General features: G+C 46.1%; 2 protein-coding genes across 3 annotated transcripts in view; both read right to left on the bottom strand.

Moving 5' to 3' along the window:
• RASSF5 (Ras association domain family member 5) overlaps positions 1-2,631 on the bottom strand; it is a 96,253-nt gene extending 93,622 nt beyond the window's left edge. The window contains exon 1 of the mRNA XM_074977724.1: positions 2,082-2,631. Within this exon, the coding sequence (XP_074833825.1) occupies positions 2,082-2,547 (466 nt within the window). The 5' untranslated portion in view covers positions 2,548-2,631. The remainder of the gene's footprint in view (positions 1-2,081) is intronic.
• Positions 2,632-12,790: 10,159 nt separating this feature from the next.
• The window catches only part of IKBKE (inhibitor of nuclear factor kappa B kinase subunit epsilon), a 35,295-nt gene continuing 21,747 nt past the window's right edge, over positions 12,791-26,338 (bottom strand). Inside the window, exons 12-21 of one of the 2 annotated variants that reach the window (XM_074977329.1) lie at positions 25,737-25,838; positions 23,231-23,306; positions 23,000-23,112; positions 20,488-20,564; positions 20,242-20,281; positions 19,616-19,717; positions 18,442-18,538; positions 17,436-17,548; positions 16,305-16,376; positions 12,791-15,274 (exon numbers count right to left, since the gene is read on the bottom strand). In XM_074977329.1, the coding sequence (XP_074833430.1) occupies positions 15,241-15,274; positions 16,305-16,376; positions 17,436-17,548; positions 18,442-18,538; positions 19,616-19,717; positions 20,242-20,281; positions 20,488-20,564; positions 23,000-23,112; positions 23,231-23,306; positions 25,737-25,838 (826 nt within the window). In that variant the 3' untranslated portion in view covers positions 12,791-15,240. The remainder of the gene's footprint in view (positions 15,275-16,304; positions 16,377-17,435; positions 17,549-18,441; positions 18,539-19,615; positions 19,718-20,241; positions 20,282-20,487; positions 20,565-22,999; positions 23,113-23,230; positions 23,307-25,736; positions 25,839-26,338) is intronic. The other variant, XM_074977330.1, reaches the window with a different exon arrangement.

Raw genomic sequence — 26,338 nt, 5'->3', positions numbered from 1 at the left:
CTACTTCCTTAAAAAATAAAATTCACTTATTTCACTTAGCAGTTTCTTGTCTCAGGTTTTGTTCGTTTGTTCTTTAAAGTTAGTAACTAGATATACCTCCATAAGCTGTTAATGACATACACCACCAGGATGACTTTAAGGAAGAGAACTCTCTCCCTGACCATTCATATCTACAATACAGATTATTTGAATTGGAATACAGTACAGTACATTAGCACAGACTATGCAGCTGTGGAGTATGACCTCTGAAGCATGCCTCCCCTGCCAGATAGTTTATTTTGAAAAACAGCTAATTTAATCATAGGGTGCTTTGGTATATTACACTTTACAAGGGTCTACGCACTGCACAAAGCTGGGCTGGAAAACCAATGAATACCACAGGATAAATCACTGTAGAGACATTTAGCTGCTTCACATAATTCAGATCCAGTCCTTCACAGGTTATCAGTGCCATCTTTTGGCAAGAGAAATTTAATTACTGTCATCTTCTCTATCTCTGCAACTACATTAACAGTTATAAGGAGTTGGTAACAGGAAAATGTAATTTTCAGCTACTTAAACAATCAGATGTTATTGCCCAGGCTTAGGGTGAATGTCCTTTCAACACCGAAGGTAAAAGGATATTTAACAATTATGGAAAGGGCTGGAGAAGTGAGAATTAGACATTCAGAGATTGTTTTCCTGTGCCCAACACCTACACCCAGCCAGCAATCAAAGTTTAATATTTGATGGGCTATACAAGAGAGTCAATTAAAAAAAATCAATAAACCAAGTTCCCTTGACACCACCAGCAGTTCCACACTGATCATTAAGTTCAATCAATCCTCTCCTCCCCCAGTGTGCTACATTTCCAGTTTGTCATTCAGCTTATTGAGGAATGCCCTTACTTTGCTATAATGGCATGTTAGCAGAAAGACATCTATCATGCAATGTTTCAGGAGCAGCTTGCATTCTAGGGGCTAAGTCCCATAAGCAGATGCAACCCCAACTGACATCAGAAGAGTTAGGCATCTTTACCACCAGAGATGAATTTAATGACCATGGATCATTAAACTAGGAAAATTCTATAACAACTCAAGGAGCATCTTCCAATACCATTATGAGCACTCTATCTGCAACTTCCTAGAAAGTCTATGAGAGGGATGGTAAGAGATGTTTTTTATTAAACATCACTAGGACTCATGAAAAGGCTATTCTAAATCTTGAAGCCAAAGTGACAGGTGTTATGTGCCAGTGACTAAACTGAACTCTTGGCGCAGCTCTTGACTACAAAGCATGTCCTCAAACACACACACACACGCTTTTTTTGCTGCTAGACTAAAGGAAAAAAAAACAGGATTTGTCTCTTCTTTCTGAGCACTGTAGCAACAAGTCCATTGTGCTGCATAGACACTATTACGTTATATCACAATAAACGCACACCTTTTAAAGCAACACAGCCCCAGGCACCAAACCATTCTCTCACCCTTCAACACAGTTATGTACGTAGCAAACCTTTACCGCCACCGAACAAGATAAAGCAAGTGCCCCGAATCAAGCATAAATCAGCAAATACATTGAGTATCAGGTGATTCACTAAAGGAACAAAGGCGAAGGCATATAGTGTTCTCAAAGCTGAAGATTAAGGTAAAGGCCTTGGGATGCAATAGGCTTAATAAGTGATAAGCAAGCCATAGGGGAAGGAATAAGTGATAAGCAAGCCATAGGGGAAGGAATAAGTGATAAGCAAGCCATAGGGGAAGGAATAAAATCTAAACCTGAGTGTGTTAGTCAGGATTCAGAACCAGGGAAAGAAATAGCTCCCCTATAGCACATATACCCCTGCAGAGAACTCCCGAATAACCTTCCCCACCACACAGGGGCTCTGCTCGAGGGCTGTAAAAGATTCCCAACGCCACGCAGCAAGGTCAGGGCATTAATCCTGCCCGTGGGGCCACGCACGAGGCTCTGAAATCGACCCGGCGCACTCAGCGGGCGAGGGGCAGGGGGTCACCCGGCGCGAGCAGGCAGCAGCCCGGGGGGCTGGGGGGCGCCGTGCCGCACGGAGGGCTCTGCCGAGAGGGTGGAGGGGGAAGACTTACTGGCGCAGAGCAGGGCGCGCTGCTGCACCGCCTCCCCGCACAGGTCGCACCAGCCCGTGCCCAGGGCGAAGGCTCGGAAGCGGTGGCCGGCGCCGCTCTCCTGCCGCACGCGCGGGTCCCGGGGCTGCTCGAAGATGGTCCGCACGTCGGGCAGCAGCCGCGGCGCCCCGGAGCGCAGCCGCAGGCGCAGGTGGAGCAGCCCGGAGCGGGGCCCCGGCTGCGGCGCGTCCGGCCGGGCGGGTGCCGGGCGCTGCTCCCCGCAGCCCGCAGCCTTCCCCGGGGGCGCCGCTGCCCGCTCCGCGTCCCGCGGCTGGGGCCCGGCTCCCGCGGCAGCCCCCGGCGGCTGGTGCCTGCGCGGCTTGAGGATCTTCTTCCTCTCGTGCGCGCTGAGGCTCTGCAGGAAGAGCTGCTGCTCCTTGTCCAGCAGCAGCGGGCAGGGGCACGGCCCGATGGCCGGGGAGGCCATGGCCTGGGCCCGCCGCAGCCCTGCGGAGCCGTGGGGGCGGGGGGGAGACGGAGCCAGGAGCAGCCGGCGGGTGAGAGGCAGCTGCGCCAGCGGCGCTTCCCGGTTTGCAAACCCAGCTGCAGTGGGAGGCACCCTATTAACCGCCGGCACACACACCCCGCTGGAGATTGGCTCGCTCCCTCGCGCGTGTGCGTGTGCGAGAGAGAGACACCCAGCCAAGCTCAAGCCGGGTGTGTGGTTGTGCGAGAGAGGGAGAAAGCCATACACCCCTCTTGAATGGCGCGCTCACTCTCACACGCACCCCTCCAAGGGCACGCTGTCTCCCCCATACTGCACTTGAGGGTCTCTCTCTCACCCACCCACCCACAGCAGCAACCAGCCCTGCTGTGCCAAAATACACACACTGCTTCCCAACCGGCGTCCCTGCCTCGCTGTCCTTGGAGGCTCTAGCTTGGATTGCGCAGCTCCAGGGCACCCCTGTCTGCCTTCCTCCATACGCGAGTAAAGTTAATCACAAGAATCCCACCAGCACGTCGCAGCCCTGCCAGCCAGTGCCCCCATGGTGCCTGCCCACAAGCATGTCAATGCGCTCGAGGTGACATTTCCAACCAGGATCTCCCTGAGCCCAAGGCCTGCTTCTCATTCTCAGAACTGCCTAAAACTACTACAGATTTCCATTGTCCCACGTGCGCAAGCCAGTGGTGAAAACAGGATGGTAGGGTCAGATTTTTAAAAGGTATTTAAGCACCAAGTGTTCTTTTCAAAAGTACCAGCAGAATTCCTTCCATAAGCTGGCCCTTGGGCAACACCTAAGAATTCAGGGCATGAGTGTAGCTGGGTAACACAAACATTCACAACTGGGGGTTAGGGCAAGCTCTTTTTATACACACCAGGCTACATAAATGAAAACATTCACAAGTAGAGAGTTGACAGCAGCTCCTCCTTCCCCCACATTATTCAACTTCCAGCTGCACAACACTTTGGTCCATTAACTGCACACTTGCCTCAACACATCCAAAGAAAGCTGTGTATGAAGGATAGCAACAGAGGTGTTTTTGGAGAGGATGCTTTGACTGGCTAGATTGCATTTACAAATGAAGTCAAGTACAGTCTATACTCAACAGTAAACTACTAGAGGCCTGCATTTTTAATACATACACCGGGATATATTTCAGCTGGTGTGTTAATATTGCCACTTCAGCGAACCAGTATTTTTCTTACTTTTTCCTTGTACCTCCCCTTTCTGGCTGCATCCACTTATTTTACAGATAGACTCTTTGGGACACAGACTATCCTTTTGTTCTCTTTGAACAGCACTGGGCACCTGGGGTCCTGGTCTAGGGCTAGGGCCACTAGGAACTACATTGATAAATAATAGAGTTTTCCTACCTTTGCTGCAGATCACTTACTGAAATGCTAAGATATTTTCACTATGTGCCAAAGTATTCAAACGTGAGTGCTTGCTGATAAGTGCTTAAATCCATTTGTAAGGTGCTTTCTGAGGTGATGGGCATTTCCAACTTCCACTGAACGGGAACTGGAACTCCTCACGAGCCTCTGAAAAAAAAAGAAAAAATATCCGGCCATTTACCTAGGGAGTCCACAGTTAGGCACCAAATTTTTACTGCTGTTTTTGTGTATTTCATTCCCTGGAAGAAAAGTGAAGATGCAGTGTCCGCTTCCCATTGCAGACAGCTTCTGGGGCTAGCGTCACCTAGCTGGAAGCAGAGCTAGATGAAGTTTGGCCATTTTGAGGGGCTTCCCTCCCCCACACCAAGTTTCAATTTGAATTTGAAAATATTGCTGAAACTCTTCTTTTGCCTTTAAAGACTTTCTTCTTGGCAAAGCCTAAATTATGGACCAAATTTGACCTGACAGTCAAAAACAAGCAAGGATTTTTGAGGTGAGTCTGGAGGGATGAACAAGACCACCAATGTACGGTGGGAGGCCAATCTGCATGATCTCCTCTGCTCCAATTTTTGCTTAAGATGGAACTTGCACTTTTCTCTTTCTTTCACTCTAGAATAAGCCAATTTAAAAGACCCATTCTTTGGTGATAATGCTAGGTGGAAGTAGACAGTGATCATCAGTCTCACCATTTCCCTGTCTGCAGTTCCAATACAGTACCATATAGCCAAGCCTTGCAATGTCATCATCTCATTTTTTTTTTTCAATCCAAGTCCCAGCTCCTACAATCAGGTGATTACTTGAAAAGCTCAGCTTTCATTTTTTCAAATAGAAAGTCAAAACCTCTTCGAGTTAGCAATAGCTTGGGAGTAGCACCACCTACTTACTTCACAGGATGAGTCAGACAACATACAACAGAATGAGAGTCTCACTTGGAAGGTACCCCAGGAGCATTCAGTGGAGAGCTCTGGGAGTGCTTTGCTTGGGATGGGATGAACAGATAATGTGGGTGAGCGAGATCTGTCCAGAGGACATTCTAATATGTCCTGCTAACTGGTTTCTCGATTTTAACCAGGAAACTATAGTAGACACAACAATCGTAACTTATAGAAAGGAGAAGGCCAACTACTGGACAACTGGAACTAACAAAAATTGTGCATTTAGAAAGCTGAAACTTCTCTGTTGCCCAGGGTGTGAATACGAAGGGGGAAAAATTGTGGACCAGCTTTAAAATGGCTCCAGTTTGGGCCTTGAGGAAGATTCATACTCCAACATGGGTACACACCTAGCAACTTCATTTGCATTCACCAGCGCCAAGCAAGCAAGAGGTTGTCAGGGAACACAAAAGTATGGGGTGGCAAAACAAGAGGCTGCTTTGGAAGACTTTGTCTCAGAGTATCCTACCACAGCTGCTTGGCAAAACGAATCCCCTTCTATCCCTGTTCAGGCAAGAGAGAGAGAGAGCAAAGGCCAGTCACACATTCAATGTGGTAGTGTCCCTTCTTGACCATGGAACATCAACTATTTCCTGAACACCACTGAAGGTTCATTACGTGCCCATGACCCAGGTATTTTTCCCACTTTACAGATGTGGCTACAGAGGTAGACGGACAGTAATTAGGCTAAGGTTTTCAGATATTACAAATTATTTTGGGTGTCCAGCAAAATAGAAGCTAATAGGGTCTGATTTGCAGAAAGGGCATGTGCCACAATTTCTGAAATTCATTTCCCTTTAAGGCATATAAAGTTGGATATTTTAACAATTAGATGTTCAAAATCGATAGCCACTTTTAAAAAATTTGGCCAAGATCACATAACAAGTGAGCACAGAATTGAGCTCATCTTCTAGGCCTCATCACACTACCACTCTTTCTGGTGTAACTCCTCTGACCTGGGTGTAAGACTGATGTAACTTCAATGGTGTCACTCAAATCATTTTCCAGGGAGTTTCTCCTAAGTAACATGGATTCCAGTGACAGTATCATCAGATAGATAATGCGAACAGGTAATTGCTTTTCTTTTGCTATAGTAGAGGGTAAATTTGAGTTCTCATGTGTCTGTTTCACAGATGAATTGGGGATGAATCTGAGATATCTGAATCCAAAACATCCTGGGTTACAAGGTAATAGTGCCATAACATGTAGCTAGCATGAGGTTAACGCTCAAGTCAAGTATCAAACAGCAGCCTTGCTTGCTCAACTCTTGTTTCATTCTTCATTTTAGCACAATATTTTTCCTTTGTTTTCTTATAGCCCCTTCTTGCCTGGGCTAAAGATCCTGGTTCATCTTAATATCATCACAGCCTCTCTCTCTTTTCTATGACACGGAGGGCCGTATTTTACTGGCGTGACAGCCAGAGTTTCAATGCAGCTGCAGCCCACACTCCTGCCCACACACTCCAGTAAGAGGAGAAAATGGGAGAATGTGTGTGACAGGCCAATGCATGTTATGTCAAGGCTACCCCATAAGAGATTGTACTTCAGTGTTATGGAGGATTTGAAAAAAACAAAACAAAAACAGAACCTAATCAATATACATAGTCCTCAGGAAGAGCTGATCAAAACGTTTTGCCGAACATCGAGTTGTGTGACATTTCCTCCATTGGGCTCTCAGTCTGTTCCAATCACATGTATCCTTTGTGCTTACAGGTCTCCAGGGATTCAGTCTCACGCATTTTTCTTGTTCAACAACAATCAGGCCTGTATCACCTTGAAGACTAAACTTTATTTATTAGGTAATGAGTTTTCGTGGGTAAGACCCACTTCCTCAGATTTTACTGAGGAGGTGGATCTTACCCATGAAAGCTCATTACCTAATAAAATGTGTTAGTCTTTAAGGTGTTACAGGGCTGCTTGTTATTTGCAAAGCTACAGACTAACAAGACAACTGTTCTGAATCTCTTTCTTGTCCAATTAACATCAAGTCTCTTGACCTGCACATAGGATCAAGATTTAGGAATTCTTGAGTTCCCACCTTGCTCTGATATTGACTTTGTCACCTTGTGCAGATCACTTTAACCTCTCTGCCTTCGTTTCCTTATCAGTACAATGGGAATAATTACTTACTTCAGAGATGGAGAAGGATTAAGAAAGTTAATATTTGTGACATGCCATGTTGTTTTCTGCATATTTCAACAGATTTACCAGTCATGCACAGGTTGCTTTGCCCCATTTAAAATATTGCAACCTCTTCAGTTGTTTAACAGTACAGAGACACATTATGCAGCTGTTTGGGGCAGAAGAACACTGTAATGAGGTGTAACGGGAGGTGACATTTAGACTGGTCCACTGATCGTACCTCTGCACAGCTCAAGAACCAACAGCAGAATGCATTTCTGCAAAGAACTTTGGAACACACCATAGCATTTCCCATTTGCTTTTCACTCCAGTGATCAAGGGCTTGGTGGTGATGCTCACACCATCATTTTTTTTTTTTTATGAGCCACTTAACCTACCCCTCCACCAGTGGAAGTTATTTATGGTGGAGGGTGGGCAAAGATTTGCAAAGAAAGACCATTTCAGCTTCATCAAAACTATTTCCAATTTCAGGCCAAGTCTGGAGAAGAGTTTTGCTCCCCCCTCCCCCAAAGAAAAATAATGGATAAGTCAAAACAATTTCAAAGTAACATCTCATTTCAAAAGTTGGCTACATCAATTTAACAGAAAGTGTACAAAACCCAAAACAAAATTTTTATAAAAAGTACAAGTACATGTCGAGTCAAACGTGTTTTATTTGACCCAAACTTAAGTTAATTTTGGATGCTGAAAAAAAGGTAAGTCAGCTGTTTGCTCAGCTCTAACCTGTGACGTAACAGGAGACATTCACAACCTTCCTAATGTGGAACCTGGTTATTTGCTTGGCAGGTATTAATCCACAACCAATATACCTGTGAAGAGCTCTATAGTTTTTATGTTTTCATTAGCAAAGAATGTATGTGTGCTGGTTGGACAACAAGCCACTTTTTCTTGATATAGACCAATAGTTTGTTGAAGGACTATTTGACAAAAGAAGAGGTTAGTAAATGAACCATCACTTGAGAGAAAGCAGTAGACATGCTTAAGGACAATTAGTCACCTATCCTGAACATTAACAGCAACTATCATCTTACTTAAACATTCACCTTATGGAGCAAGTAGACTATCAGAGCCTGTTCCACAATCTCCCATTATTGTGCTGCATTTTGACACACTGATTACTGTACCATCAACATGTTTATAAAATGAACCAGTATTCCCTTTAAGTTCTTGTTCATCCATGGGTGGAATAAATTTTATTATGTGCCCCAAGATGTGTGGATGTGCACCAGCAGTAAAAACTCCTGCTGCTGGCTATGGGTGCTCTGTAGGTGACACCTGAATCTCTTTTGGTGGTGGCCCAAGTGCACAGCTTACAGGGAACCCTGATATGAACTTTGAAGGGGCTGAAATACAGGCTGAAAATAAAATTCACTGCTCACCAGGAGCCCACACTTGGTTACTTGCATCAAAGGTGGTAATTTAGGCAACCTCTGACTTTCCACCCATTTCTACCCTGGGATTTTTTAAGCTCTAGTTTGGCTAACCTCATGAGCTGTCAGCTATGTGCATCAGGCTCAGACCTGCCCTAGCCGCTACAGGGCACACGTGGTGGTATGCCTGTTCAGAGCACAGATAGTTGCCTGACAAAGCCTAAGGCCATTTGAGAGTATTCAAGCTGTATTGGTCAACTGCTCCTCTGCCACAAACCCAGGGGGGACAATGCCAGTTTCAAATGGTTTCAAGACCATCTGAGACAAAATAAGAACTTGGGGATTCCCCAGTTGCTTTCAGATTCAGACTGTTTGTGGTTCTTGCCAGAGGAAATTCCCTGTGCAAGCTGGATGGGGGCCACTCTTACCAGTGCCTCTTTGTACTGTTTAACAGCAGACGGCTGGAGGAGGCAAACTACTGGAAATTTTCAAGAGGCGGGGTTCCACCAGAGAAGCTGATCTTCCCTTTGAAGGAAAGTCCCCTTACATCATGCATGTGTTCAGTGCACTGCACGTGTCTGACTCAGCAGTGTCAACTCTTTTGGCCAGGGACTGAGAAAGTTTGTGCACTGCTTTGTAATAAGAGTGCACCAGCAAAGGGGTGGAGAAAGCAAATCCATATTTGTGATGGGAACACAGTGTGGAAGACCATGATTGTCCAGGAGAAGCTGTAGTGGGTGACCATTTGAATGGGTATCTCAAAAGTGTTACACACTGGCCTCACTTTGTTCCTGTGTATAATTAATCCCGGGTTTCAGGGAAGAGTGCTTTTGAAAAATCCCATTGTGTGTTCAAGCTTGGAGAAGCAAAAAAGGACTCTAGTCATGGCTAGGAGGATGTTTTTGAGAGCAAACCATTAGATGAAGGTCAAGACACTTGAGCTACACTCCAAGCTACTGTTCCCCTCTATTTTTCCCATCCAGGGGCAGAATAAATTTTGCTAGGTACCAGGGAATGTGTGATGTGCACCTCCAATAAAACCACAAGCTGGCGGCTGTGGGCGTTGTGGTAGTCAACTGAGAGGAACCTCATCTCTCCTGGGCAGCCACCCAAGCACTCAGCTTACTGGGAATACTGCTCCTATCTGTGCCATGGACTCAGTGACTCACCTAACACTCTATGCCTCAGATTCCTCATCTGTAAAATGTGGATACAGAGCAGATCAGTGAGGCTACATGTATTCATGCTGCTTAACCACTTCCAGGCCCCGGAATGGAACCTGCTATAGAAAAACCAAACAACATTATTTAGGACTGAGCAGGAAAACATTCCTTTCTTCGCACGGATATTAAAACATAGCATTAAAAAAGCAGCTTTCTGGACAGTCTCTATAAATTGGTAGGTTGAGCTTGCATAGGGACACAACCTCGGGCTTGCACCAGGACAGCACTGGCCAGGCTGGAGCACTCAGGAAAAAGCAAGTTGGTGGCTCTTTCCCACACCTCGTGGCCTGGACAGTTATGCTCCATTAAGCACTTTTTCATAAAGCAATTTCTTCCCTAGGAAAAATAATGTTTCCTTTTTCATTTGCCAACAGGTTTGTATGGGCCAGGAAAAAGCTGGTAAGAAACCCGAAATAATCCTGAAAAAAACAGTGCATCTCATCCTCTGACACTTAATCACATGGAGACTAATACGACATACACTGCTTATTTGTTCATTAAAAACTGGTCTATGAGACTAGTTGATTTTTTTGATAGATTCCAAATATCTGGGGAGAAATTCAAGCCCTAGAAAAAGCAATGGTGTTTTGCCAGTAACTTCAGCTTTTTAACGGATCCACTTGGACACTCATTTTTGGTATCCTGTTTGTTATTGGTTCTGACATTCGTGCTTGGATAAGAGCCCAGCTTTTCCTTCCGTACATGGAATCAGCAGGTTGCTGTTAAATATGAACCGTCACAAGCTCTTGCGCTTTTCCAGGAGCTCCCAAAGAACTGGACGTCAGCAATCTCTCAGAGCAGCCACATTTTGCTATTGTCATAGTGTCGGTGTAGATTCTGAAGCGCAGGAAGGTAAAGTGACTTGCTTAAGGTGCAATCAAATCCACTGAACTCAGGACTCCTATATTTCAAATCCCTTCTTCTGGTGACTGAACCAAATAACCAGACCCAATGCCAGGAACAAAAGCCAGGCATCCTGGTTCCTACTCCCTCCCTCTGAGCACCTGATCCAAAGTTATGTTCAAGAGCTGGAAATAGAATCTCAAGAGTCCTGGATTTCTGTCCCCTGCTATAACCACTGGGTCCTACTTCCTCCTTGAAAAGTACCCTATTGCTAATAGTTTCCATGACTATTAAAAATAGTGCATTTCCCACAACAAATCCTGGACTCTCTAAGCTTTACACAGGGGGTTGGACTTGACAACCTCCTGAGGTCTCTTCCAACCCTATGATTTTATGACAAACACATGGAAGAGTTAAATTTCCCAAGTGTGAAACTTTCCTTCAATCCACTAAGTTTTTCTTTTTTGAAGTTAGTCTTGGGAAACTGAAAAGGAAGCTGGATGCAGAGGGCTGTTCTGCTCCATCTTACATTTGAAGTGCTCAACTTGCCAGCATGCAGTGGAGGGTAAACCCAGAACCACAAGGCAGCTATGGATTTAGTAAACACGGAGATGAGTTACTGTCAGTGCCCGTATAAACCCACTTCATTTGAATTCTGAAAGCAGCAGAAGCCCATGGAGCCAAGTGCTGTAGGCACCACTCAGAGGCAGTCCTTGCCCCAAGGGCGTTACAGTTTGAATAGACAGGGTTAGAGGGGAAGAAAGCAGAAGTGATTTACCCAAGGCCATCCAGCAGGTCAGTGGCACAGCTAGGAATAAAATCCATGTCTGTCTTGCTCCCAGCCCAGTACCGCTCCTCTTGATCACACTGTCTCTCCACTTACCATAGCTAAATGGCTGTAAACACTTGGCTATAAGGGCCATGTAGTGCAACAGACCTGTGTTTACCACAAGATGTTCCTTAGCATAGCTCCCTTTGTCTGGGATAGAGAGAATCCACGCTTTGTCATGGTATCATGGACAGTGATTTATTTGTAAGCAGGGGTGGGGGCAGGCACCAGGAGAATTTTTCCCCTTTTTAAATGATCAGCTCCCAGGATCTAAATGAGCACATCACAGATCAGAATTGCATGTTCAACCCTGCACCCCTCCCATATTCTGTGAGCTGCATTATCACTCTGTTTAGCTCCATTTGCAGCCTGGAGACCTTGATATGGGTCTCTCTGCTCCCCTGTGCCAGGGGTCTCACCATAAATCACCAAGCAGGCAGACAGGAAAGGGTGTGGAAAAAAGAGAGCACATCCGAGTCTCTGCTTGCAAATAGCTTCTTGATATCATCTAATGTTTGCCCCCTGGAGAGGCCAAATTTCCTACCTCACTGCTGTTTGCAAACAGCTGAGTCAGCAGACAACCACTCAGGATTACAACCCTGTGGACAGCCCAAGGTTGAAAAACAGGAGGAAGTTTGGGGCATAATAAATACTGGAGGCAACACATTGGGAATCAGCACTGACTATCAGCAAGGGTGGTTTTGAATAGATCCCATGTTTTCCCTGAGACAGGAATTATTCCCTTCCGCCTCAATCCCAGCTCTCCTAGACCAACACAGGCAATGGACGCTGGCTGTCCTCACCCCCCGCCCCACACAAAGCACCAGAGGTATCTTTGAACAGCTCCACTGGCTCAGCCCTCATTTCATCCATCAGCCCAGAAGTGTCCTCCACAGAGTCACTGCAGCCAACATAGTCTCCTACTTCTCTTTTCAGCTGGGACTGGCTTTATCTTTGCATCCCTCCCCCTGCTCCTTCTGAATGATGCCATTGCAAAAACCTTCTGCCTGGCAGCTTCTGCCATCTAGAACAGACCATCTCTGACCATGGACTACTCCATTTCCTAACTCAGATGAGAAATTGTTCTCTCTCTACTTTCCCGCTTGCTAGTTATTACAGTAGAGGCCAGAGCCAAGATCAGGGAATAACTGTGGGAGGCATTGCACAGACAGATCAGAGAGAGTTACTGGCCCAGAAAGTTTATGATCCAAAACAGAAGGAATGCAAGGAAGAAATCAGTTTCATGAAACCCTTTTTTGTATTTGCTCCCAGTAGGACAGTGGCAGAGACAGGAATAGAATCCAGGATTCTTGACTCCCAGTCCAGTGCTCTACATACTAGGGCATGCTGCCTCAAGGCCCCAGTTTCTATTATTCTGGGATATACTTTTTGACGTGTATCTGATGAAGTGCATCTTTGCCCACAAAACCTTATGCTCCAAAAAACCCATTAGTCTATAAGGTGCCACAGGACTTCCCATTGTTTTTACTTTAATCTGTCAAGGCCTGCTGAGCACCAGCAATAAATCAAGCCATAGGACAGGCAAAACAAATCTGCTTCTCCTTTAGAAATGCAGTCACATTTTATAATGAACTCTAAGCACAGCAACACCAAATCATCCATTCTTCATTCTGTTCTCCTGTGGGTTTACCTTCAAAACCATGCCTGAACATTACTGCTTGGATCCTGCCTTCTGGTGCAGGCAAGCCAACCATTATGCCCATATAGTGTTGCATTGAAGCCTGAGGGGCAGTGTTTCCTGCAAAGCTGGGCACTTGTGCAGCTACTCAGGAGAGATTCAGATACCGCCCGGCTGATTAGCAGAGCACCCAAGGCTAGGTTATTTGTTTCTACTGATGGTGCACATTTGCACATGCCTCAGTGCACATAAAATTATTCTGCAAGTGAATGGAAAAGATCCACATGTGGATGGAAGGTTTAGAGGTAACATTGATGTGGAGTTTGCCCAAGCTAGATAGTAAAATGGGCATGTACAACCACTGTCAAAGTGCATCATCACCCCAATGAAAACTTACAAAACACTTTCCTGGAATGCTGCAAAGTCAGATTTACTGTGACTGTCCTGAGCAGTGAACTCCAGAAGCACTATTTGGCATCTTGTAGCATAGGCCTTACAATGAGCCCCAGTAATTACGTCTGTAACAAAAACATTTCTGTAACCATTTATCCCATTATCACATGTACATTAACAGACACCGCAAACATGAACAAGCAAATGAATTCCATTTACATGTCGTTCTCCAAACAAACCAACTCTGCCAGTCTTTCACATCTGGTTTGCATTAAAGAGAGGCACTCTCTGCATCAGATTCACTGTATGGTCCTGATCAACTGTTCCACCTAATGCGCTTAGATCAAGGATTATTTGGGTAATCAGAGTCAAGTGTCAGGGAGCCAGTAAGGTACCAAGGCAGCGTATTAGAAAGAAAGGTTGAGAGACTGAAACACATGGGGCATTCTGTTATTTCCTATGTGGGAGCCAGATACAGGCGCACAGCTTTCGTTAATTCTGAATCCAGTTAATGGCTGAGATTTAAGGAAGAAGAGATTCCTACGTGACAACAAAATTGAAATTTATAGGGGCAGGTCACGTTGCGGGTGTGGATCAATGAACTCCAGTGGAGACATCAGCTGAGGATCTGACCCCACGTTGTCAAAGAATGACAACGCTTAATGGGTAATGAAATTATTCCAGAGAGTTATTTTTATACCATTCACCCAATTGTCAATAGTGACTTGGACATGGAAAAGCTTGAAGTTCCTTTAACTTTCCATAAGACTCAGGCTTTTACGTGCCCAAGTCCCTTTTGAAACTATCATTTATGCCTCCAAATCACTTTTGAACATTTTGCACCAGGTCCCTTATCAGATGCTAATTTAAAGAGACTAAAGTTAAATGGCAATAAGACAAACAGACCAGCATTCTCTGGAATAATTCAGCATTTCACAGCTAGATCATCTGGCTACTTGGCATTGACTTCCACGGGCCCCATCCCCAAACAAAAATCACTCTCTCTCCTACTTGTAACATGCTTTTGGATGCAGGCCACAGAATTCATATTCAAGGATTTTACCCCATGTCTTCAGTATGGAATTACTCAGGGAGCATGTGTGCAGGTGCATATAAGCACAGGTGTTCCAAAGTGATATAAGGCACAGCTTCCTATTGTTTCAAAATTGGACGGCCATCCGAATGCATGCAACTCAGGGGACAAAACATGACCAGATGGTCCAGTCTTCAGCAGATGTTTGACAACAGCACTCTTCGAAGAGAAGGCCCTGGAAGATTTGGTGTGTTGACTCCTGCATTGCCTATATGCTGCCACTTGCTAGTTAGAAGAGGGAACATTTCTGCACTGGAGCAGATCTTTGGTCCTCTGAGCCCACTATTCTTCCTGCACAGAGCTCAGGCCCAATGATGGAAAGGACACATGATGATCAAAATTGTTAGGAATAACGAACCCAGGAGATCATGCAATGTAAAATCATCTTTATGCTGGCATCCCAAATTAAAGAGGCTCCTCCTTGTCTTCCGAGTAAAATGGCTTAAAGATGCTGATTCAAGCTAACCCATTTCAGCTAACAGAGCAGGGTCTCCTTGGTAGAGCATGAAGGCAACAATTCAGTTGTAACAAGAAAGAAATGTCTCACACTGGAAAACATGAATTTTTTCAAAGGAAACCCAAACAGGGGTCGATTGGGAACAATGTTAGGGATGCTGTCAGCATTCAAGTGCTTGAGACTTGTAGCTCAGGTAAGGCTAATGCTGGTGAACTGTGCACAAGTGCTGGAGCAGAGAGGTAGGACCAGGTAACGTCTTTGAGCTAAAGTTCTCCGTTCATCTTGACTCAAAGTGAGAGGCATAATTTAAAAACCCAAGTCACAACAGTTTCATCAGCTTCAAATCCATCACAACAGCTCCCTCAAACATCTGGTGCGGATGCAACCCCACTTAACCTGTGGGTACAAAATCAAGAGGTTTATACCAGAGAAGGACACACAGCCACCCTCCTGGAGTCATGCACTCAACTTTGGGATGGAATTTGGGTCTGGATCCAAACTTTGCAGCTTTTCTACATCTCCTGAAATAAGCCATTCGTTTCTTAAACATACCTGTTATTCCTTCATCATTCATGGCCAGGACTAGGGCGATAATGTAGTTACAGTCTCTCAAAGCAGGCAGGGATGCAAACATTTAGGTACAAAATAGAATTTTCCTCCCTCTCAATTCTAGCTTGAAAACATATTGACATTTTGATTTTCATTATTCAGAAGCATTCATGATAAATGAGGTAGTGCTGTCTAGGAAATAAAGCAGAAAGCGAATTTCCTGGGGTTTTTATTCCGTCTCTGCCACTGACTTGCCACATGACTAACCGAGTCACTTAACCCTTCTCTGCCTCAGTTTCGCTATCTGCAAACTGAGATGTACTTAAGGCTGTTAAATGACTTTGTGATTCTCAAATTCAATGACCAGAAGATGTGCTAGATGTTTTATATTAGTAAGAAAAGGCTGATCCAACACTTAAAGAGTTTTTCATCCAGAAATTCTTTACAAACTGATTTGCCAATTGCATACAGAAAACATGTCGCCCATCTCTGGCATAAAGCCACTTCTGGGGCGGAAAATAGTAACCGTTTAACAGTGCAGAGCAACAAAGGAAGAATGTCTGAAATGGCCAGGTGAACAGCAGATAGGCACTCCTGTCAGTTAAGGTCAGGCTTCAATTTAAAGGAAAAATTCAACTCTTTAGAACTGCTAAATCAGGGGGTAAAGTCCTAACATCACAGTGAGAAGTGGCTCAGTTGGCTGGCAGAACTTTTTTTGGAGACTTTAAATGACTATTTCTTTACAGTACCAACACTATTCCCCCAGTCCATGCACGTCACACCATTCCACACTCTTCCCAGGTAGCAGTTTAACCTCTGTCTAGACATTATAGCAGGTGAGTAAAGTACTCCTGCTGCACACAGGACGCTCTCTTACCGCTCAATGATGCTGTTGTTGCCCTGGAGGTCATCAGCAACCAGTTTCATTTGCTGCCGAAGCTCCTGCATTCTGATAAAGACACAAACAAGCTTCCTAACTCACCTGCCAGTGGGAAGGTTCCCCGCAGAAGGGAAGGGGAAAAAGCCTCAGGTAGGAGACCAGAGTGTGCCAAAGCAAATGGTTAAGATAGCAAAGAACACAAGAGAAACATTCCCTAGTAGGAGGTAAAAGCCAGTCCTATCAGTACCAGGCACTAAGCAACCCTGCTCAGATACACCTCCACTTTGAGTAACAGGTACAAGTTGAACCCCTCTAGTCCAGTGCTTTCTGGTCTGGCGACATCCATAATCCGTTATGATATTATTTTGCCAGACGACCACTCATCAGGGGTGTGGCCAGGTTTCCCGCAGTCCCGTAAAGTTTGTTTCCAGCTACTGGTCCTGGCTCTCAGTGTTCTGGGCTATTATTTAGCTGTAATTTACCCTAAATGTCTTCTAGGAGCCTAGTAAGCAGTGGAAGTGTAAGTAACATGCTAGAAAATACTGACCTCCAATGGTTCAGGAAATTCTCTGGTTTTGGCAGTGATCAGGTCCCAAGCATGTTGGACCAGAGAGGTTCAACCAGTAGCTATTCTGGAGTTTCCCAAATTGCTTCTGAGAACTCAGGTGAGTATGTTGCCCCCTCCTCCCACATCCCCTGTGCACATGGCTAGAAAGCTGGTTAACAGTCCGCTGGAGAACAAATAAGAGCTCCCTGCTCCCCATGCCTAAAATCAACACCATCCCACTTGATATTAAGGTTCCCTTTACAAACAGTTCACAAAGGCTTAACAGCAATCTGAATGCATCTTTTATCAATTGTTGTACGGTCCAAGCAGCTGCCTACAGCCATGGCTTGTAGCTCTCTGGAAAAGACCTTCACTCTATGTGCGCCGAACCATTTATAAATACTCCAGCATATGAAACATGACATTTGTTTAACTCCCTGTCCACTATTTACAAGGAGAACCTTAATGTAAAAAGAGAGACAGTGAACTCCTCCATGGCTGGTAGTGGGACCTAGCCCAAGTCAAAACCAACCACAGCTGGACTTTGGGGAAGTTCTCAATTCCTTCTTTCACGGACTCACCTCAGCACCAGGTCCTCATGGGCTTGGCTCACAAAAACTGGTAGAGGTGTGGAAGAGACCTGTCCCAAATTTGGTTTCTCCCACAGGATTATCTGAGTTAACTTGTCCAAAGCCTGCGGAAGAGAAAGAAACTTTATGGCCTGCAGATACCACACTATTTCCTATATTTAACTCCAGCATCTGCAATGGTTAGAGGTTTTAAATGCTGAAGTATAGTGATCTGCAGAGCCACCACAGAACCTTCTCCAGGGGGAAAGCAAAATTAAAAACAGCAGAGGGAGCAGGACACCTGTTATGTGACTACACCATAGGGTGCCAGAGATTTCATTCTAAAAAACACCAGACAATACATCATATGTAGGCTTACTGCCACTTTGTTTATCACCTGAAGAAACTATATCTGCCAGGCAACTAGTCATTTGGAGGGGTGCTCATTCTTCCTTGTTCATTGGCTACCTCCCCACCCATACTCTCAATGAGGGAAAAAACACTAGAGACATCAGGAATGCCACCCTGATGAAATTACAGCTTGAGTGTTACAGCATGTAGGACACAGGCCCAGTGCCTATACTCACAGGGACAAGAATGTGTGACCCAGGACTTCATTTGCTGATTTTTTGGGGGAAGTGTAAATGTGCTGCAGACTAGCGGCCTGAGCACAAGGTTGGGAGCCAGGAATGGGTGCATTCTAACCCCTGCAAGGACACCAACTCACTGTATCATCTTGGACAAGTCATTTGGGATCAAATTTTCAAAAGCACATAAGCAAGTTGGGAGCCCAAGTCCCACCAACTTTTGAATGTGTCACCCACTTCACCATCCCTCTTCTGCAGGATTTCCCCACCTGCAGGCGAGAGACTAACCCTATCCCTCTACTTATACCATGGGGCTTTGTGAGCATTCTGAAGGTTACAAGTGCTAGATACTAGCTTGATTAAAAAAAAAACAACATTGCACTGCAGCATTCATCTTCTGAGCAGGGAGGATTTCACAGCAAATACGGTACATTATGGAGGCACGCCTGGCATCCCACCATCTCCACACTACAAGTGGCTACAGAGTTGCTGAGCTTCTTCAGATGCTTTCTCATCTCCCAGACTTCCCTAAGAAGCGAGAAAAAAAAAAACCCAAAAGTGCCAGTCAAATACTTGTCAAGAAAGAATTTTTAATTTTTCCCCCCTTTCTGAATACCATGCTGGATTTGGGTTAAAATCCTAGAGGTGAATGGCGCTTGGTGTCGTGCCCAGGTTATAAATCACTGTCATGGCTCTCTTGTTTTAACAACCATCGTGGGCAAGGCTGGCCAAAGAACACTAAACAAGGAACTAATAGGGAAAATGTGCTCTGTCTGGAAGCTGCACACACACCTCATGCTGGTCTTCTTCACAGCAGAGGCACATTTCTCTCTAAAAGGCTCTTCCACTTCATCATTAACAATGGCTATCCTCCTTTCTCTGTGCCTGAGCCAAGGTCCATTGGGCCAATAGAAAGACCCATTCCAGGCAGGGCAAGTTGAACCTGGGACTTCTGGCTCCCCACCCCAGCTCTTATCACTAGGCCAGACTCCCACCTACTACCCTGAGGAAGGGAGCAGATAGAACCCAAGAGTCCTGGCTCCCAGGCTCGTAACAACTAGACTAGACTCTGAGGCACACTAAGCACTGCTTCGCGGCACACTGGTTACGGAGCACCGGTCTAGAGCATGGATTGAGGGTTCAGAGTTGGGCTTGTCTCTAATTACACTCATATGCAACACCAGGATCATCACTGGCAGGGTCTCTCCACCACACTTCCCAATAAGCAGTTCTACAGAGCAGTGGCTTGGAAGTGTTTGGCACAGGATAAAAACACACAAGACTAGCAGTAGCAGCCTTAGAGGGTTTCTTACTAGCAGCGGGACCTATTAGTATGTCCTCCCCCATTGGAGTTTTTAGTCATATCTTGAAGCAAAAGCCCCATCATTAGTGTAATGCTTGGAGACCATCAAGAGCTACAAGACGTTCTCAGAGGGACGACTGAATCTTGGTGTTCACAGGAATCAAAGTGCCTGTACCAGGTTGATCCCAACCCACCTTGAATCCCTCAACTACAAAAACAGAGCATCCTCCCAACATATCCCAGGTCTGGTTAGTGGGGAAACTAGAACCCAGAGCTGGAGAAGCACAGAGCATGGCCATTACCTTGTTATGCTCCCATGAGCGGCCAGCAGAGCTTGGTATTTCTGTATGCACTCCTCCTGGAACACTGACAGGACCTTTTTGGCCAAATGCCCCAAATTCAACCTGAAAACATTGGGGCCGAAGGCGGGGGGGGGAGTTATTTCTCTACGTGGATGGAATTCAGTCCCACAGTACAAGCAACACGAGTGCTGAGATGGTCTCCAGGAATGAGTGGAGGGATGACAAATTCTTCTGTGGCAAACATCTACAAGTCCCAGGCAAAATTGTATAGGAAAACTCTTTAGAGTGGAAGAATTTCCAAAGCATCTAAGAGCTTTAGGAACACACGTCCTACTGAAGAGACAGTCACTGCCTTATCACCCCTCCGGCCCACCCCCAAGATCCTACAGGCTAAACAGATAAAAGATAAATATTTTCTGCACCTAAAGCAGTTTGTAGTTTAGGGGCAGGGAAAGCATGGGATAATAAATGGATTGACAGGGAAGTCATTAACAGGCCAGACATTCTCAGCATTCATCATCTGAGAACGTTTTGTCTCTCCTCAAAAGGCAACCAGAAATGCCAGTGAACCAGTCTGTTAACTGGCCAGGTGTCCAAGACCCTGGAACAAGGAGTTATTTACTTACTTATCCAGCTTTTGTATTTGTTCGTCATTGTAGGCCAGCCCTAGAAAAGAGAGAGACTGGTCACGTGCCAGGAAAGAACGTGGGACCCTCTACGTTCAGGGTACCTGATCAACGTACATGTGCACTCTCACAAGCTACTACGCTGTAGCAAGAGATCACTTGAGAAACTGACTACAGCTGAAATTACTGAACATGATTCAAGTCACTGGCAGCTGGGTGCTCAACTCACAAACTTAAGCTACTTACGCAGGCTCATCCGGGTCTTCTTGAATTGCTTGTGTATGAGCTGCATCTTCTCAAGGCAGCTCTCCATCTGCCGGATGCTGTGGAACCAGGACATGAGATGTGTTTTTTCCCCCCATCCAAATGATTCATTAAACCTCGCACTAGATGAGGTGCTGGACTGCAGCAACCCACTTCCTAATAATTTATGTAGAATTCAAAGCAGAGGCTGTTGCCCTAGTTGATAGGTCACTGGACTGGGGTTGGAACCTAGGCCTGCCACTGGCCTGCCCTGTGACACCGGACAGTCCCCTTCTCTATGCCTCAATTCCTCCAGCTGTAAAATGGGGATAGTCCTACTAACCTCCTTTGTAAAACCCTTTGAGCTTGACTAATCAAAAGCCTAGGCCAATACATTTGGCATGCAGACCTGGAAAATTTTAAACTAAAAACTCAAGTGAGCTTCAGCCCTGTCTCCCTCCACCAGGAATTCACCAATGGGCACAGTCTGGCCTAAGCTGTCTGTCCCGCAGCTCTTCCCAAGCAGGTGTTGAGGGGGGTTGCCCAGATCATGCTGATTGGCCCTGAAAACACATCTATTACTGGGGCGAGTTGTTTCTGGTGGCACCTGCAATGTTCTAAGGTGCTTCCCAAGCACAACAGTAGCTTCGTTCCTGCTCCAAGGAGATTTCCCAATGGTGCCTAATGCAACCTTCTCCCCCACCAACCCAGCTTGTATTAGTCCAGAGATTGTAGTGGTGGGTTGTGGACAGAGAGCAACACAGCTCCGGCACCTCTGCTCATAGAAAATGGTTGCTGCTCCTTCCCTCCCATGCTTCCTGAGAGCCACTCCTACTCCTACTCCCACTCCTGATCAGCTCAGCTGGAGCTGTGAGAACGTCCTCCCATTTCCATCAATTTTAACCCCCATGTCCTGCATCTCTGAATTGTTCTGCTTGCCCCAGAGCAGGCTGCAACCTCCCAGGGGCATTTTTCACAGGTCCGCTGCCCGGGCATGCAAACGAAAACAACACCGCTGGCCCAGGGTGGGTGGGGAGGCACTAGAGCAAATGGAAAAATTGGGAACCCACTAAGAAAACCTCACGCTGAGCCACAGAGGTGGGTATAACTAGGAGCTGGTGTCTGCCACCACCTCCTGATTGTTAAACCTCCCTGGAGATGTACTCCGCCAGCCTCACCTCCTCCTACACTGCCCCTCCAGCTGCCATTTAACCTGAGCTTCATCTACCTCAGCTTTGTTAGATCTAGCCTCCTGCCCATTCCTCTCCCCAGCCAACACCTCCTTTGTTTTCTATGCTGTCCACTAATCTGCACTGCTCCCTTTGCATGAGGCAACCCCCCCGCACCCACATCTCCTGCCAAAGGGCAGTCCTAGCGCTAAACGTTTCTGTTTTTACCCCAGCGTATTATCAACACTCACCCGTAACGGGCACTGTGACCCTTGCCATGATCGACCGCACAAACAATAAGCTGCATTCTAAATATAGCTCAGTTTAAACAGTGATGACCTGAAAACACAGAGGCTATGGAGTGAAATCTCTTCTGGCTCCTAGATTCCTTGGAAAAAGCTCAGGCTCTGGCTTTGTTAATGGCATGAGACAGTCCCTAGTAACCTAATCTAGGAAACTGGCAGCGTCAATGCAAGTGTTGGATAAGAATGATAAAGAGCATCCGTGAAATCAAATGCCACCAAAGCTTGTGGTATCTGAGAGCAGCACTCCTGCAACCAGTGTGCCATGGAACACTGGTATGCCACAAAGTGGTGTTCAGTGTGCCTCACTGTCTAGGCTTGTGGTTATGGGGCTGGGAGCCAGCACTCTTGGGTTCTATTGCCCTTCCCGCCCCCGGAAAGAGGTTGGGAGTCTAGCCTAGTGGTTAGAGAAGGGAGCTGTGAGCCGGGACTCTTGGGTTCTATTACCCCCTGGGGTTAGAGCAAGCAGCTGGGAGCCAAGAATTATCTAAGTCTAATCCCTGCCAAGGTGCAGGATTAGTTGTGTGAGAGAGACAATTCCCACATCTTAGCCCAGTTCTGCCACTGACTTCATTTTCCCATTTATGAAAATGGAGATAATTTTAGAAAGGACTGAAAAAATGAGGAAAAGGTGCCAATTTTCCAATGTTCTCTCATAATAATACCATCTTTAGAAAGTGCCTTGAAGCACATGGATGAAAGTCACTAGAGATGTCCAAAACAGTAATATTAGTGCTAATTATAGTACAGCTATCGAGATTACTTACAGAGTGCAGAACAAGGCATCAAATACTGGCAGTGTACAGGCACTATAGATACACTCAGGACAACACTTCTAATGGACATAAAACTTACCAATGTCTTGCACATGAACACAACGTATATAATACTACAGCCTGTACTATTAACTGTGTGTACACAAGACCTGTAACTTATCCATCTATACACACCCTGTAAGTAGGAGCGTATAACAATATATACACACTTGCATATGAAAACTTGCTCATGTTTGTCCAGCATTAAATAAATGTGTATCCCACAAACCTTCTATCTTCGTGTGCCTGCTTCCTGTGCTCTGCCAACTCAGACAAAAGAGAGTGCAGTTTTCCTTGATGTTCGGCGATGCTGTGGGAACACCTGGTGAGGTCTTCAGTGACCTGCAGGGGAAGAGAAAAAGGTTCAGATCAGCCCCCAGCGTTAACCAGAGAGAGATGTTCCACATGGGCTTCTCAGCTCCTCCCTACTCAAAACCTATCGCTGGAGCTGCATACTCACAGTCTGCAGCCTTGTTTTCACTTCAGCCACATCTTTCACTTCAGGAATGCTGTTGCCTTCAGAAACAGAGTCATACCTGTTAGAGACAAACCCAAGCTTATTAACCAGAGGTCCAATTCAAAAAGGCTTTTCCTTCTGTGGGCTGAGAGAGGCAGATATGATCCAGACAAATAAAAAGCATCCTCTTAGGCTGGAAGTCTCAAAGGCATCTAGGAGATTGAGATACACAACTCACATTGAAATGAAGGACTCTCTCACACCTAAAGCCCCCCTTTCTCAGTGACAAAATAACCCCACCTCAGGTGAATGATTTTTTGCCCCCAGAGGGATAACTCGGTGGTTAAAGCATTGGCTTTGTAAACCTAAAGTTGTGAGCTCAGTCCTTGAGGGAGCCTTTCAAGGTTCTGGGGCAGGTTAGATTTAAAAAAATAAAAAGCAAGGGATGATAAATCCTGCTGTGAGGGCAAGGGACTGGACTCGATGACCCCTCACGGTCCCTTTCAGTTCGATGAGATACAAAGGTGATCAGACAAAGAGGTAAAAGCTAAATGACTGAGGATGATTGAGATTTCACTGGAGCAGCCGTGACTGCAAACGGGATGGATTGTTTGAGATTTCCCAGGAACGTAGTCGCTGACTGAAGTTCCACTAAGGGAGCCTCTGAAATGGAAATAAAAGGCACAGCAACACCAAGACTGCGGTCAGGCAGGGTGCAGCGCTCAGTGGGAATGAGCTTTCATGGGCTTGGATCCTAGGGGTAGAGATAGACACACATTCCATCTGCCACAGCCAGTGCAGAATTGTTTCTTCTCGGAGATTGTCCAGAATTTTGTCCTTTCTTGCTCCAAAAGGACAGGGATTCCACTCATTCTCTTAGAAAACCAACGTCTCACTCTGATTGACCACCCCCTGCTGTCTTACGTTAATGCAGCGTAAGCCATTCTTCAATTATCTTATTTTGACAGAGCATCAAGGTTCTTTTTCCATGTACATCCGGGTGAAGATTCCAGCACTGGTGTCTCCTTCAATTTATGTGGTGACTTCATCTTTGCAGCTAACATAGGTTTGCCGCACCCTGTAATATTCAGCCTGGAAAAATACCCAGACAGCAGCCAAACCAGCAGGGACAGCAAATCGAGGATCTTATGAAACCCGAGACAGATCACCCAAGCAGGGGAAAAAATTCAGCATGTACATTGCTGCACATTCCCCACGTACGATTGCTGCACTGTAACATCAGCGATCCAGCATACTCATGAGTCTCTTTTGCCGCTGTCCCAGTCATCTGGTACACAATACTTACAAATGACCGGCAATGGCTCCTGACAAGTTCCTCCTGCACAAAGCATTGCCTTGGTCACTTCACTTTAGGAATAATACCACTACCAAGCCGGTACATAGCATCTTTAATCAGCAGCGCTCAATGTGTTGTGCAATGGAGGTCAATGTCGTTAGGTACCTTGTACAGAAGGAGAAACGAAGGCACACAGAGAAAATGACTAAGGGGAAGACACAGGAATAGAAGTGCTCTACCCAGTAGGCTGTGCTGCCAACGCTGCCTCGAGTGGTGAGTTAGATCTAGTTCCTAGAGGACTGCTGTCCACATCGCTGAAACTGCTACCATTGGTTGGAGATCTGAGCACAGGGTAAGGACTGAATGGGTCCTGGAAACTGAATGAGAAAGTAATTCAGACTGTGGGGTGAAGGCACATTGGCAGGGGGCAGTGGTGGGACACCACATTGCTTACTGTCCACACTGTACAAGTTGTGTTTAATCAACGACCTCAGCTCCCTTAGACATCAGGAGAGTTTTCCGCGTAGTGTTTTCCCCAGTTCCTTTTGTTTGCACCGTGAGCACTATGTGCTTGGCTTTGATTTTGATTCTTTGTCTAATCAGTTAAGCTCTAGGTTTGTGGGCTGTGCCCTCCCGTGAAGCCACAGGCCCTTCTTGTTAACCCCACCGAGTTCTGTTCCCCAGCCCAGGATTTAAATAGGCAACACCAGCTTCAGCACAGAAAAAAGTGAATATTTTTCTGTTGCACAAGAGTGCAGAGTGTGCCTTAATATAAAATGTGGGAACCTTACATCAGCTGAAGTCTGTAGAGGAGAGCACGGCCTGTGGGTTCACATTACCCCAGAGCCCTGTCACTGACGCCCCAAACACGTAGGTGGGAGCCACAAAAGAGATTTCCTAAGCCCCATGGTGAATGAGGAGCACGCACCCCAGTGGCTTTGCACTAGACTTGTGCTCCTGCCTCACACAAGAGCTTTGGAAATGTTTCCTCTCACGCCCTCCTGTGCTAAGAGCTAAAATAGCTTCTCTACCAGCTCACATGATAGGGGGCTGTGTGAAGTAAAGAGGTGTGAGTTGTGTCCTCTATCAGGCCAGCCCCCGAGTAGGACAAAGTTCAGTGCCAAGATCCCATGTGCATGGCTGCAGAACATCCTGCCTTGGTGCCTTCATTACCCCTTGCTGCAGAACTGACAGCAGAAAATTATCACTTACAACCCAAAGGCCTTCTCCTCAGTACACTGCAAGCAGGTCAGCATTGAGACAGCTGCTTCCCTTCTCTCCAGAACACGGGAGCACTCAGCTTTCAGGCTCTCACTGTAAAGAGACAGGTTTGTGTGGAAGCATCCAGCACCCCTCCAGAGCCACAGGATGCAGTGTCTCTGAACTTCCTCCCAAATCCATCTGACCCCCGGCCTGGCCTTGTGGCTCAGGGTTTCTCTGTTGGGGGCTAGAAATCACAAATACATAGCTCTAGCATTTCCTCACCTGATACTGGGGACGCTTTAACACGAGCGAGTTCTTGCCCTAAAGAGCTGACAGTCCGAACAGGCCAGATTCTGTACTATGTGCATTAACACTGCTACTTTCATCCCCATGGCCTGAACTGAACCAGCCCATCGGTGACCAACTGGGACTACTGCTCAGCTGCAGTGCAGACAAGGGGTCCATCTGCACTCTGTGCTCTGAAGCTATCCCAGGGTCTCTTTTCAGGCATCCACACCCTTCTGGAGGCACAGGCACACGCATCCCAGTACGGGTCCACACCACTGCAGCATGCATAGTGATGGGGCAAGATTTGGAGCAGAGCTGAAGAG

Source organism: Carettochelys insculpta, chromosome 26, assembly GCF_033958435.1.
Source record: "Carettochelys insculpta isolate YL-2023 chromosome 26, ASM3395843v1, whole genome shotgun sequence".
Classification (NCBI taxonomy): domain Eukaryota; kingdom Metazoa; phylum Chordata; order Testudines; family Carettochelyidae; genus Carettochelys; species Carettochelys insculpta.
The sequence above is the reverse complement of the archived record's forward strand: the minus strand, read 5'-3'. Positions and strand labels throughout refer to the sequence as shown.